Consider the following 13,850-nt stretch of genomic DNA (forward strand, 5'->3'; position numbering starts at 1 on the left):
ATGCCACTTGTATAAATGTATTTGCTAGCTCTGTTAAACCTACAAAAAAAAATCCTCTAGAAAGAAAATCCAGCAGAAATTGAACCACAACTACTTTTTTGAAGAGCTAGGTGAGATCCTCGTGGAGCTCAGTCTGTAGACATTTTGCAGAATTTTCTCCCTGTATGATTTGGAGAAAAAATGCTGGGCACTTACCTTTGGCCATCAGTGGGGCCTGCAACCAAATTTCAAAACTGCATAAGCAGTTGTATGTTTTAGCATTATTTTGTGATGATGCAAGTGTCTTCCAGATTCTGCCCATTTTAAAATTAAATTGCAGGATAATTATGGATCTGTGATCTTTTCCATTCAGAAACAGACTAAGTACTTCTCGAACAAAACTTTAACTTCAATAGGAATTAAAACTTGACAATGAACATTTGTTTCTCCCAGTGGGAATATAGCTCCAGTTGTTATGGTAACAAATACCTTTTCAAGATTTGGCAGGACAATATCCTCTTCACCAAACACACATGGGACCATGCTACAAAGATGGATATGGTGCCCTACAGGAGAGCTCGCAGTGAAGAGTAACACATGGCGCCTACATTTAAAATAAGCACACTAATGAACAAAGAAACTAAAACATAACAGAAATTCTAAACAGTCAGTGTAAGTAAAGCCCTCTTGTCTCTTTCATTATTTATTGCTTGGCTCTCAAAACATTTAATGTATAAAGGAAAGAGAAGGCTCTAAGACTATTTGGTGGACCACATGTGTTTGTACACTTAGAAAAAAAGTTGTATGTGAAAAAGTGCTAAGGCTTGTTGGCATTTCATCCACCTACTAGCAAATAAATATGTAGCTTATTTTGCAAAGTAAGTAACCATAGCTATCTTCTTTGTGCAAGAACAGATGCCTCAGGTGGGAGTTGAGCTCTCCCTTGTGGCTGAAACTGAGGTGGGAATCAGAGAGTTCCTGGTATAAAAGCTAAGCTCTGAACAAGAGAAGAGATGAGGGACTAGTGAGACACATTAGCACTAAAAGTCCAAACCATACTGAGGTAAAAAACAACAACACTGACAGCCAGGGAGGGAAACTACCACAAAGGCACTCAGCCTTAGAAAAAACACACATACAAAACTGACAAAAATCACAAATGGATTAGAAAGAAGAGGCCAGAAAGGCAGCACAAGCTGTGTGAAACCGAGAAATCAGATTGTGGCTTTCCAAGGGAGAGGCACACAGCAACTTCTTTGAAAATGTCAACATTTCCTGTCTGCAAGCACAGGGAGGAACAAGACCCCAGTTGGAAGTGTCCTGTTGCCCACTAGAAAACAGAGAGTTCCTCTGCTGAGGCTTAGCCCTACCATGAATTAATTTATTTAAATATTTAAAACTGTATTTTTCATAAAAGATACAGCAAGGGGGTATACAATAGCTTTGATAAAAACATAAAGGTGTGTTTATTTATTTAAATATTGAGGTAGCATAAAAATAAATGCTTATTTCTCAGCCTCAGTAACTCCATGGAAACAATGGCACTGATCTATTTTACAGGATTGCTGTGAGGATTAGAAAATCTGAGAAGATGTGTAAATAATTATTTAAAGCACTATTTAAAAGCACTATTGCTATGCCTCTAACTCAAAAGGGATCAAAAGGGTGTAGCAGAATGGCACATACCCAGCAGGAAGACTTATCACAGCAGCTTTAGTGGCATATGTATGGATCTTCAGGATTAATTGTCCTGGCGCCAAATTTTTCCATGAGAATTTTTCAACCATGAGTAATCCCTTGGGCAAAACATGGCCTTCTTTTTGTGCACTTGCTATAAAATAAAAGTATATAACTTGTTATTTTTATCACCAAAATGTAACCATTTCCAATATCTTTACATATGCTGAGGATTTTATTTATACCCTGCTGTAATGGTTCTAGGGGTTGCTCGTGCGTAAACCGGCGCCACACCTGGCTGGGTTGCCTGAGTGAACCTTTTCTGTCCGGACAGCCACTCGCCCGTGGCTGTCTCAATCGCTGGCAGAATCCGTCAGTGGGCGTTTCTTGAACTTCTTCCAGCAAAGAAGCTCTTTGACACCTAGTTTCCTCCTACTCTCCCTGCGCGGAAGCCTTCTGCGCAAGGAGGGTGTGGGCAGCGGAGGACCCTTGCTCTCCCCACTGGTCCCCGGCAAGGAGTCATGGAACCGCCTCGCTGATTCCCCCATCTGCCCCCCTTCTCCACTGGTGCTACGCTGATTCCCTTCCCCAGAAGATGGGCTGCCTCTCCCCATCCCGGGACGCTCTCTGGAATCCCTCTGGAGCCCGCTCTCTCCCTCCGGCCCTGATGGCAGTTCCCTGACACCTGCTCATCTGGCTGAGTTGCCCCATCCACTCTGGGTGGCTTCCAACACATAAAACATAAAAAAGTCAAACATTAAAAACTTCCCGATACAGGGCTGCCTTCAGATGTCTTCTGAAAGTTGTTCTTAGATGTAACTTGTAGTGTGTTGCTTGTAAACATCATAGAACATGATTTATATCTTATAAATATCAGCAGGCAGTCTTTCAAGAGAGTAGACAATAAAACAAAAGGAAAGGAGGAAGCTCATCAGCCTTTTCCTTTCTACCTATAACATGTTAAGTCAAGTTGCCAGGGAAAGCAAATAATTAAAATTTGTAAGCAGTTCTACTAAGAAACAATGACACACTCAAATCCTACATATGCCTACCACTAAGAGGCTTACTTCAGGTACATGAACAAAGAATTGCAGTCTAACATGTTTCTCTTCTACACCTTCTTGAACAGGTATAATCTAGAATATGCAAGGAGTGAGGAACATGCTATGTTACCCTCCCCAGATCTCAGGTAATGAGATGCCTCTTGTGGTGGACAACAAACCAAACTCAAGGCAATGATAGGAGACAGAGTAGACTTGTCCTTCATAGGTTTCCTTGAGCCTCGTGTGCACTGAACTAATGCTGAAGGGACTATATGTACTATGTGCCTTCCTTAAAGCCTAAAATAGAAAGCTTAGTAGTTGTGTGGACTGGGAAGCTCTAGGAGATTAATGTAGGGGGAATGGTAGGGAAGGTGGTGAAGAGAGCAAGCAGGGCTGCAGACCCTAGAACTCCAGTAACAACTGAGCCACATGTAAGGCTTTTTTATTCTGACATATGCCTTGAGGCTGTTTTCAATTGCAAATTATGGCAAACCATAAAAGCAGCCTCAAATTATTATGAAGAGGATGGAAGTTGATGGATCTTTGATTTGTTTGTTAATAACATGTGCCGTTCTACTACAGACTCTGGGCTTAAGAACAATTAATTGCATCCAAGACTTTCACCAAACACTCATGGTAAAAAGAGAAAGTTGTGTGTCAACATAGGAGAAGATCACAAATACTGTAGCTCGAACAGAGTTCTATCTTGGAGTACCTCTTTGTGAAGAAAATCACAAGAATCAATACTTGCATTACCTATCTATTTGATACTGATCTTACCTCCTGATTCCCCCCAGTGTACTAATGCAGAAAAGCTAACCAGGATATCAGTAGGCTTCAAACTATCTACAGATAAATAATAGACAATATGATCGTCCACCATCTGTAAGGAAAAAAAGAGTATCCATGTTTATTATTTATCTAGTGTTGGAGCAACAAGTATTTGGCAGCATTTGAGTTATATTTTAAACACTGTTTTTCAAATCAGTGTATGATATAAAGTGAACAATGAAAAGTCATCAAGCAAAGCCTTAGGTTTTGCTTCCCCATAACATTTAGTTTCTATTTTAATCTACTGAAAAAAGTTAAGTTTATCCTAAGAATAATTTTGTGTATGGCTTCCTACAAGGGCTGCTCATTAAAGATTTTCCCTGACCCACTTCTGTTATCATAGGAGGATGAAATTGTACATGTATACATCTCTCCATAGGTAACGTGGTAATTTGTAGCTGCATAAAGCGATGGGAGAAGTGTGTGACTCTTGCTGGTAGCTATGTAGAGAAGGACTAATAACTGTGCCCAGTTTCATTTGCCTCAGTCCATGGGAAGTACATCAGGGGAAATATTTAATGAGTGCCCTTCGTAAACTACTGGTCTAAATATTTTAAAAGAGAAGACACAATAGCTAGTTAACATGATGAAGCAATGGGTTTAGGAATTCTGCAATTAGATTTTACTTAATTAGCACAAAATACTTAAACATAAGGGACGTGGGTGGCGCTGTGGGTAAAACCTCAGTGCCTAGGACTTGCTGATCGTAAGGTTGGTGGTTCAAATCCCCGTGGCGGGGTGAGCTCCCGTCGTTCGGTCCCAGCTCCTGCCCACCTAGCAGTTCGAAAGCACCCCTAAGTGCAAGTAGATAAATAGGTACCACTTTCTAGCGGGAAGTAAACGGTGCTTCCATGTGCGGCGCTGGTGCCGGCTCGCCAGCTGCAGCTTCGTCACGCTGGCCACGTGACCTGGAAGTGTCTTCAGACGGCGCCGGCTCCCGGCCTCTTAAGCAAGATGAGCGCGCAACGCTAGAGTCGGACACGACTGGCCCGTACGGGCAGGGGTACCTTTACCTTTACTTAAACACAACACAAGTCTCCTCTCCATTTGCCCCCCAAAATTGGCCCTGAGGGAGTCAGGAGAATCCCAGAACAGTATGAGTGAGAGGAGAAAGGGGATCATTCCATCTGGCAGGCTGAAATGCTTGTCCTGGTGGAACAATCACCTTAGTACAACACTGAATTCTTTCCCATGTATTGGTCCAGAATGTGCGACTTGCTTTAAAAATGTAGAACAAATGAAATTCTCCTCAATTTCTTCTAGGCCTTAGGGTACAAGGGGTACAAGGGGTACTTGAATTGGCTGAATGTCTAATAACTTTATTTCACTGTATTCTAAAATGTTTTGGATCCACAGAAAATTCCACAGCAGTGGACTGGGATAAGTTGATATTTCTACCCGTCAATCCTCTGGCAGCTTCCAACTACCAGAAAGTTTATAATGAGAATCAGGGGACCCAGTTAAATGGGGTAGGCTGTGGCATGTGGGGGAAGGGATATCACAGAAAATCAGACATTGGCATCTTCCATGAGATGGCTGGGGGTAGGCTTTTATCTGGATTCAACTCAATATAAATTTGGTGACAGAGTTTGAGGCTTTATACTGTTATTACGTTGAAAACCTCTATAATAGTAGTTGCTTGGTGACATGCTCTGAGAGGAAAGAGAAGTGATCACTTTGAAAAGGTATTAGGCAGGGCCTAGAGCATGTAAATTCATTCTGATTGGGCTGGGTGATAGCAGACTCTGATTGTACAGAAATTCTAGAGTGGGGGTGCCAATAGTCAGGAAAGGAGTTGAAAAATGGTCAGTTAAGGAGTTGGGGAAAGACAGGGAAATTGGAGGGGGAGGTTTAATCCTGAATATTAATACCCAATGTGTTTTTAATACTCCATCTGGTGAAAACCAGGAGAAGGGAGCTGGTGACTGAGTAGGTCTGAGAGGCTGCCCTATGTAAAGGTCTTAACAGAGGAAGGTTGCACAAGCAGGTTTTTTAAGCTGGCTAAACTGTCTAAGCAACTAGAGGAATTTGGTGGGTCAGAGGCAAATTGACTCAAGTAACTGGACTGGGTTGTGGCTGCATTTGACTGGGGTGGAGGTTTAGGGATTTGGCCTGAGGTAAAAGTCACTTAGAGGGACACGGGTGGCGCTGTGGGTTAAACCACAGAGCCTAGAGGACCTGCTGATCAGAAGGTTGGCGGTTCGAATCCCCGCAACGGGGTGAGCTCCCGTTGCTCGGTCCCTGCTCCTGCCAACCTAGCAGTTCGAAAGCATGTCAAAGTGCAAGTAGATAAATAGGTACCGCTCCGGCGGGAAGGTAAACGACATTTCCGTGCGCTGCTCTGGTTTGCCAGAAGCGGCTTAGTCATGCCACATGACCCGGAAGCTGTATGCCGACTCCCGCAGCCAATAAAGCAAGATGAGTGCCGCAACCCCAGAGTCGGTCACGACTGGACCTAATGGTCAGGGGTCCCTTTACCTTTACCTTTAAAAGTCACTTATCAAGTACCTTTAAGACCCTGATGTAACTATTAGTATTCCTTTGTGCACAGTATCCCTTTTAAATAGCCAATGACCTTAGTTAAAAGTTCATCATATCTATCGTGTTGTTGTCCAGCTCATATGTCAGCCTACTATACTATACAAACTACAAAGAGGTTTCAAAGTATTCTGAGTGAATTGATGGCAGAGGAAAAATTAAAAAATACAATTATCTAAACTTGTGTTTATACAAAATGATGCTAAGGGAACTAGTTTCCCTGTCAGATCCAAACTGAAATTCTGCAGTATCTCTGATCCCAAAGTATCATGATAACATTGTTTTTAATGTCTGTCATTTATATTTTAGTATTTGTATCAATTATTTCTGTGCGAGGTTTTTGTAGATAATAACATTTTACTGGCGAATGAAAATGTTTACAGAATGGATACAAAACTGGGATTCACAATGCCGTTATAGTTTACAAAGAGATGAATAAATCATGTAGTCAGTGCACTTACTCTAAAATCTGACTTCTGATAGGTGTAGCTATAGGTATTTGGCTTGTGGAAAACATACAAATTCCTAAGGAAAGCAAACATCATTATTTTAGCATTAATTATACAGAAACCTCCCCCTCATGCTGTGCATCACATTTTACTGAATTATAAGAGAACTGAAACAAACCATCAGGATTCTTTGAACAGTTACTTAGTATGTTATTACCATCTAGCAATAGAAGTTAACTTCCAAATTACATGAGTTTCTGTAATTGAAAATGTGAATAATCTGTCACCATTCTGAACTGCAAGCAGTAATTAAGTCTAAGTTTCCATTGTTCATTTAGGCTACAATCCTGTACTCCATTGCTGAGAGTAAGCCCCATGGAATTGAACGAGACTTATTTTTTAATTGATGTTCATAGGATTGCACTGGTAGTTGTGGTTGCAGCCATGACAGAACTCTTCCATTATACCTGTATCATGTTCAGGGTGAATTTAGGATGTTTATGAGCATCAAATCTGATGTAAAAAATATAACCACATGCTTAAGATTTCCCTAAATGCTAAAATGTTATGTGAAAGGACCTTTTTACTTGTACATTTTTTTCATTTCACCGTAACTGTGTTTTCATGAATAAAATAATATTTGGCATTTCAAGTCAATTATGTATGAGGGAATAATGTGTCCAGTGAGTCATTCTTATGTCCAGGAGACGTAGAACCAAAAACCAATGTGAAAGCATATAGAGTAAGTTCAAAGAACCTGGTTTCAGGGATGGGACAGCAAGAGGCAGAATGGCAAGAACTGCAAGGGACCAAGAGCTCTGTGTGGGGGAAGTAAAATGGAGCTTGCAAAGGTGCTTTTGTAACCAACCAGACAGGCCTACAGACCTATGGGCTGAGATGACATCTGTGACCTTATGGGTCTAGCCATTGGGTATGTGCAGCTTGTTCTCTAAGTAACAATGGAGGGGGAATGCTAGGAGTTTGGCAACTGCTTTTGAAGACAATTATTCCTGAAAATTGATGTTACATTTATTAAAGAAGGTTATCAGACATCACAGAAATCTCTTACTGGGCAACATCCATTGTTGCATGAGTGGACTTTTGCTTGCACAATGGGACTTCCCCTTTTTCTCTGCCATCATGTCCTCCCCAAATCTACTCCAGGGGGTCCCTGAACCACCAAGAACAGCTTTTGAATGTATGCAGGGAACTGCAATGGGAAGGAAAGGAAAGTTCTGTCACACCAGTAGAAGTCCATTCTCCTAGTGGTGGCCACCAGTGGACACCATCCATTGTCTTAAAGAAAATACAGCATAATTTGCTAGGAATCATCAGATAGCAGATTTATAAGAAAATCTGCTGATTTCTAGTATGTACCACAGGGACTGAGGATGCCTTTGTCTAGCAGCCATGAGTCACCTACACAAATTTGAAGGATAATTTGCAAAAGTCCACAAAAGAAGATATAGCCTCTGTAACAATAATAAAAGCATGCCTTACTGAAAACTAACACAGAAATCTTCGTAGTCCATCCATATTTCCTTGGAGATAGGGCTCTTTTCTGATTCAATCTCTTCCTGAGATTTATTTCCTAACTGGTTATTAGCAGGTTCTGTTGATTCTGGCATTGGAGCTGCTTCACTACTTATTTTTTCAGTCGATTCCCCTGCACAGATAAGGGAGAAAAAAAGATTTCCTTAAGTTTACACTCAGAAATGAAAGACTATATTCTACTAGTAAAGTTGAGAAACATAAAGAGGGCAAAATTATCCTAGTAACTTATCATAAAGCAACTTAGCAATACTGTATATGTATACCTGTAACAGCCTAAATCCTCACTGATTGCTGTGAAGCTGCATGCACTGCAAAGGCAAATGCTTTGAAGATAAATGGACTGAACTATTCTTTCTTCTCTTACAAAGGTAAAGAAAGGAGAGAGACTGAATTTCTAACTCCCAGAAAGCAGCACAGTAAGGCAGCCTTCTTTAACCTGGTGCCCTTCCGATATTTTGGAATACAACTCCAATCAGTCCCAGCCAGCAACAATATACAAAACATCTGAAAGGTACCAGGTTGGGAAGGGCATGTTTGTCCAGCAGCATAAGCACAGATGAACTATCAATACGTCAGAAGAGAATTCTCAAAAGCAGAGAAGCATTTTTTTGAATATACACTAAGACAGCAACTAAAGAATGACTGAATCAAGGAGGATTTGTCCATAACCACTTAAAACAGGACCCCCAAACCAACATATTGCTTGCATATTGAAGATTTCATACATCTTCAAAAAGAAGAAATAAATTATTTGAAGACTGTGAATTGAAATGAAGGTTGTGAAGCTGTGAACCCTTTAAACCGAATTCACAAAAATACAGAATAAATGAACACGTAACGGTTATGCTTCACCTCTAGAGGGCTCTCTAGGTTAGCCCTGAAGCATGCTGGCAACGAATGCTTCTCTGTTTTACCTAATCTCTAGTAAAGAAGTTGCAGAATACAGGGTTGTCAATGCACATCCTTGAAACTGTCTTATATAGCATATTTTAAAATAATTTGTTTTTAAGAGACAAGCCCAACTGAAGTTCTGGAAGCATTGTGCTCCAAGAACCCAGTCTGTGCTAACTCTGATAAGAAGGGAGCTGAACAACATTTCCCGGATCAATATGACAACCTGAATTTAGTTAACCGACTTTTGCAATTCACTAGTGTTTGGTGAAGGTTTTGGCTCAAAGTATTGAAATACATATTTAAATGTGTATTTTGAGAGAAAGCAAGTTAAGAAATGCAGATTTTGACAGAAAGGCCTATTTAATACACACACACACCCAAATACAGATTAATGTGGAGATGCAATAAATGTAATTATAAGTGAACATAAGAAAAAGTGACACGGAACAGAAATAAACAACCATCCATCCCTAATTATGGTAGGTTACTGCTATGTGATGTTTCTGTAGTTATATGATAACACAATGTGAAATATTAACACACATGCTCTTTTGAAAGAGAGAAGCACTCATGTACTATGTGCATGTTTTGACAAAGGTCACGAAGCATTAAAAGAGATTAGGTATTATTAAGAGGGCTTCAGAGAACACAGAGCTTTAGCATTTGGGAGTGTGACACAGGATTGGTTCACATGTAAACCAAACCATGGTTTAGCATAGTTTCCCCCAAACTGAGGCTCTTTAAATGTATTGGACTACAATCCTATCACCCCCCGTAAGCAAAGTCAATGGTCAGAGATTATGTCGGCTATAGTCCAAAATTATTGGAGGGAAAGACTAGTTTAACGTGATGCCATATCAGAAATTCCTTTTTACCAACTGCTTATTTCTCTGGCAAGTTTTCAATGCTGTTCTCCCCCTATAATTTTGCATTGTAAGACACATTGGAACTAGCTATTTATCGAATTTTTACTTCATTTATAACTAAATAACTGAATGAATAAATATTTTCCTATTAAATACAGCATTCATTATTCACAATCATATTATTTACCTCTGGTGGACCCTTCCACAGTATGTGGTGCAGCTAAAGTAGATTCCTGCAGAGTGGGGGAAAGTTTGTTTAGAACAATACTGACAAAATAGCAAAAGGCAAAATAAATTAAATGTGTCATAAATTAGAAGTGTCATAGAAAGCTAGTTATCTGTAGCAAACGTCCACAGTCTGGCAAACCTCACTACACACTCATTTCCATGAGACTGTGTGTGCATGTGCACACATGCGTGCTAATGTTGGCTTCACTGCAGGATGTGAGGCAATAATTGAATGCTTAAAACAACTCTGTTCTCATCCCTAGGGACAACTCTTAAATCGGAAGTATGCTCAGCCCTCTACTACCAAATTGCCTCTATGCATGGTGGCAGATCATGCCCATCAATTCCATTCTAGGACAACTGTTCTGCTCCCAGATCAATATAGTACTGGGAGTCCAATTTAATAGAATATTTCTGTATTTTTACAAATTGTCTCCTCCATGTTACAGTATGCTCAATAAAGGTTATAAAATGATAGAATCTGGAATCCAGAGTACAATCATAGCTTGGAAGACAACCGGAAGCTATTCTGGAAGCCTGTTTAACTATCAAAACATTCGGCAACCAAGGTGCAGCTTCTGATTGGTTGTAGAAGCTTCTTGCAGCCAATCGGAAGCCGTGCCGGACGTTCGGCTTCCAAATAAACCGGAACACTCACTTCCGGGTTTGCGGTGTTTGAGAGCCAAAACATGCGAGTGCCAAAGAGTTCGGCTTCCAAGGTTTGACTGTATAGCCCCCAGAAGACGGGTGGTGGAAGCTGAATTTCCCAACTCATCCACACAGGCCCTTAAAGCCTCTCATGGGACTTATGAGACACTGGTGAATGGGACAGAGGTTTATACAACTTGCCCAGCAGCATTTTGTGCTTGATAAGCATCTTGTTTTTGCTGCCTACCTGGGACTGCAAAAAAACCAGGGCCAATTTCAAACCCCAACAGGTTATACATGCATGGCTGGTAGGCTGAGTTGTGCTTGCTTGGCAAGTTGTGCAGGACTGATCTAGAATGATTTGTGAACATCACTTTTTTACTACAAACTTCAGATGAATCACAGTCTTCAGATTTATTCAAAGAGAAAGAGCTCAGCAACATTTTTCTTTTTTCAAAAAACTGATTATACAGGAAGTAGTGTACACAATTTTTAGCATGAATGGGGAACAACCCATGCAGAGCAAAATCTTCACCTGAGAAATTTCTTCTGTACTCGTTAAATTTGAATCTCCAGAAGAGTCAATTATGCTTTCATCATTTTCAGTGACAGCAGGAAGACTGGATGCTGGAAGAGATCCTTTTTTGAATGTTGAAGGTGGGAAATTGCTAAATAAAACAGAGATAAATTAACATTCATCTCTAAATAAAATGTATATATTAAAATGTCCAGCGGAGTAACTCTACTCCATTAGCAGTTACCATAAAAAGAAGTCCTACTGAAAAATAGGGAATATCCAAGGAAAATTAATTTAAGTTCAGAAATCAAAAACACTTCCTTGTACTTTGAGGAGGTGAGATTTACTAATGAAGCTTCTAATCCTGGTGCCTGATCTATAAAAGAAGGTAGACTTTTTTTAAGAGCAGAGGCTCTGCTCACCAGAGGCTGGGCTAGCTGTTCCAAGGAAGTGGGAGACCTGTTTTAGGCTTAGTCTGGGTACATTGTTTATTGGAGCTACATTCAAGCTTTCCTTGTCTCACTGCCAACCTAGGTGCTACTAGGAGCTATCCAGGGTGCTACTTATCTAACAACCTTGCCGGTTTGCCTCATCCAGATGCTTTGGGACAACTCCTATCATCCCTAGCTAACAGGACCAGTGGTCAGGGTGATGGGAACTGTAGTCCCAAAACATCTGGAGGGCCGAGTTTGGGGATGACTGATCTAGGCCTACATTTTCCTTTGTCTGGCTGTGCCTTACTGGGCCTGGCTTCCTGAATGGGAGCTAATAATATGTGACAATGAGTCCCTGGAATTTGGGTCTAGCACAGGCTTCCTCAAACTCGGCCCTCCAGATGTTTTTGGCCTACAACTCCCATGATCCCTAGCTAGCAGGACCAGTGGTCAGTGATGATGGGAACTGTAGTCTCAAAACATCCGGAGGGCCGAGTTTGAGGAAGCCTGGTCTAGCATATGCTACCACTTGGGCAAGAACCTTGTCTCCTGTCTGAAACCACACCTGGGAGAAAACAAGGGCATCGTGTTGATTGCCATCCATTGCACAAGTACTTTTGAAGCATAAATTGTAAGCCATCATTTCTGGTAGTTATTTTTTGTGATTGTCTTTTTTGTTTTTAAATCTGTTTTTAATGTTGTATTTAAATTTTTTGCATCCTGCCCTGGGACCTTCGGGGAAATACACATTAGAAATGAAATCATCATTATCATCTCCAATTCCTTATGTAGCCCCCCCCCCTTGCACATGCATGCTGCCTCTCATGCTGCTCTAGGGAATCTCCAAATCCTCTGGTTCAGTTTTTCGGGTGGTGGAAAAGAATCTGAGAAAAGTGCCTCTCCTTCCTCTAACATGAATGCAAGTCTGATTCCAACATATTGTCTTTTGGCCATATAGGAAGTTATATATGTCTAATGGGATTTTTGAAGTTCAGGTTTTTTTTAAAATTACAGCATTACCATGAACTTCTATGAATACAAATCACTTGTGGCACATTTCCCCTCCTTTCCTCCCTTTCTTCCTCTATTGATAAACACACCCCTTTAATACTTTGTAGTGTTAAATTAACCTTTATTGCACAAAATATCATTATTTATTAAATTTTATAAAATGCTTGATTGTAGAAAACCTCAAAGCGGTTTCCAAATATAATTCACTGAAGCCCACTGGTTCATATACTTACGTGTCTCTTGGTATTGGTATTGGAGAAAGTCTATAGCTCAGAAACGGGCTAGCAAGTTCAATGAATTGTTCTGGCTTTTTAATGACAGGTTCTGGAAGGTAAAGAACAAAAACAGGAGTTCTTCATAGTTTAAGAAACCCTTGACAAAAAAAAGACTCTCATTGAAAAATAACAACCTGAATCCAGCGAATAGTATCTGCAGGTTCTATACAATTAGACTGCCTTTCATTCAGGAAGGTGAAATGTGCACACAGACAAACATGGTTAGCAGGTTTATGTTAAAATGTTAACAGCACAGATTTAACAAGAAAAAAATATTCTTAATGTTGTAAAGAACATCAGCCTCACCTTCATGACAGTACCAAAACAATGACCCAAACTGGGTGATCCCCTTTCATGTCACCCTTTTGGGGTCAGCCCACCAGCAGCAGTCTTGCCCTGTGGGCAGGAAAAGAGGCTCAGATGCCTAGAGTCCTCCAGCTGCTTCTGCCACAGCTGTAAAGCTTCAAAGGCAGATGTTGACTATTAGGAGCTCGAGGGAGGGATAATATGAGGGTAATATTCTTCTCTGCCACTCTCTTTTCTCATTAGTCTGGCCCAAACAAATAAAAAGTCAACATTCCTCCCATCAGTATGATAACACTTTCCACATTGCAAGTTTCTGTGCCAAACCAGAGAAGTGTCCTATACTATATTTTGTGTATGTAGGTGTATTGCTGTGGGTCAGATTGCTTTCAGAAGACACAATATATCCCTATGTCTCAAACGTGGTCAAGACAAGGGAAACACAACAAAAACCACACAATAGTACTACTTTCAGTATTCATTTCAAGCACAGAATAATACTTACTAAGTAAAGTAAAAAGCATCTGAATTTTCATATATCAATCCTTTTGATCCTCTAAATGGCAGTGTGGGTGAAATCAAGAGACAAGTATTACATTTTGG

At 40.5% G+C, this 13,850-nt stretch overlaps 1 protein-coding gene across 3 annotated transcripts in view; it reads right to left on the reverse strand.

Moving 5' to 3' along the window:
• The window catches only part of ADGB (androglobin), a 63,644-nt gene that overhangs the window by 30,516 nt on the left and 19,278 nt on the right, over nucleotides 1–13,850 (reverse strand). For all 3 annotated transcript variants that reach the window (XM_079970860.1, XM_079970859.1, XM_079970861.1), the window contains 8 exons: nucleotides 12,903–12,993; nucleotides 11,243–11,375; nucleotides 10,019–10,064; nucleotides 8,018–8,183; nucleotides 6,530–6,593; nucleotides 3,480–3,582; nucleotides 1,666–1,810; nucleotides 469–583 (listed from right to left, as the gene is read on the reverse strand). In XM_079970860.1, coding sequence (XP_079826986.1) covers nucleotides 469–583; nucleotides 1,666–1,810; nucleotides 3,480–3,582; nucleotides 6,530–6,593; nucleotides 8,018–8,183; nucleotides 10,019–10,064; nucleotides 11,243–11,375; nucleotides 12,903–12,993 — 863 coding nt within the window. The remainder of the gene's footprint in view (nucleotides 1–468; nucleotides 584–1,665; nucleotides 1,811–3,479; nucleotides 3,583–6,529; nucleotides 6,594–8,017; nucleotides 8,184–10,018; nucleotides 10,065–11,242; nucleotides 11,376–12,902; nucleotides 12,994–13,850) is intronic.

This window comes from Podarcis cretensis (assembly GCF_951804945.1).
Source record: "Podarcis cretensis genome assembly, chromosome: 3".
Classification (NCBI taxonomy): Eukaryota; Metazoa; Chordata; class Lepidosauria; order Squamata; family Lacertidae; genus Podarcis; species Podarcis cretensis.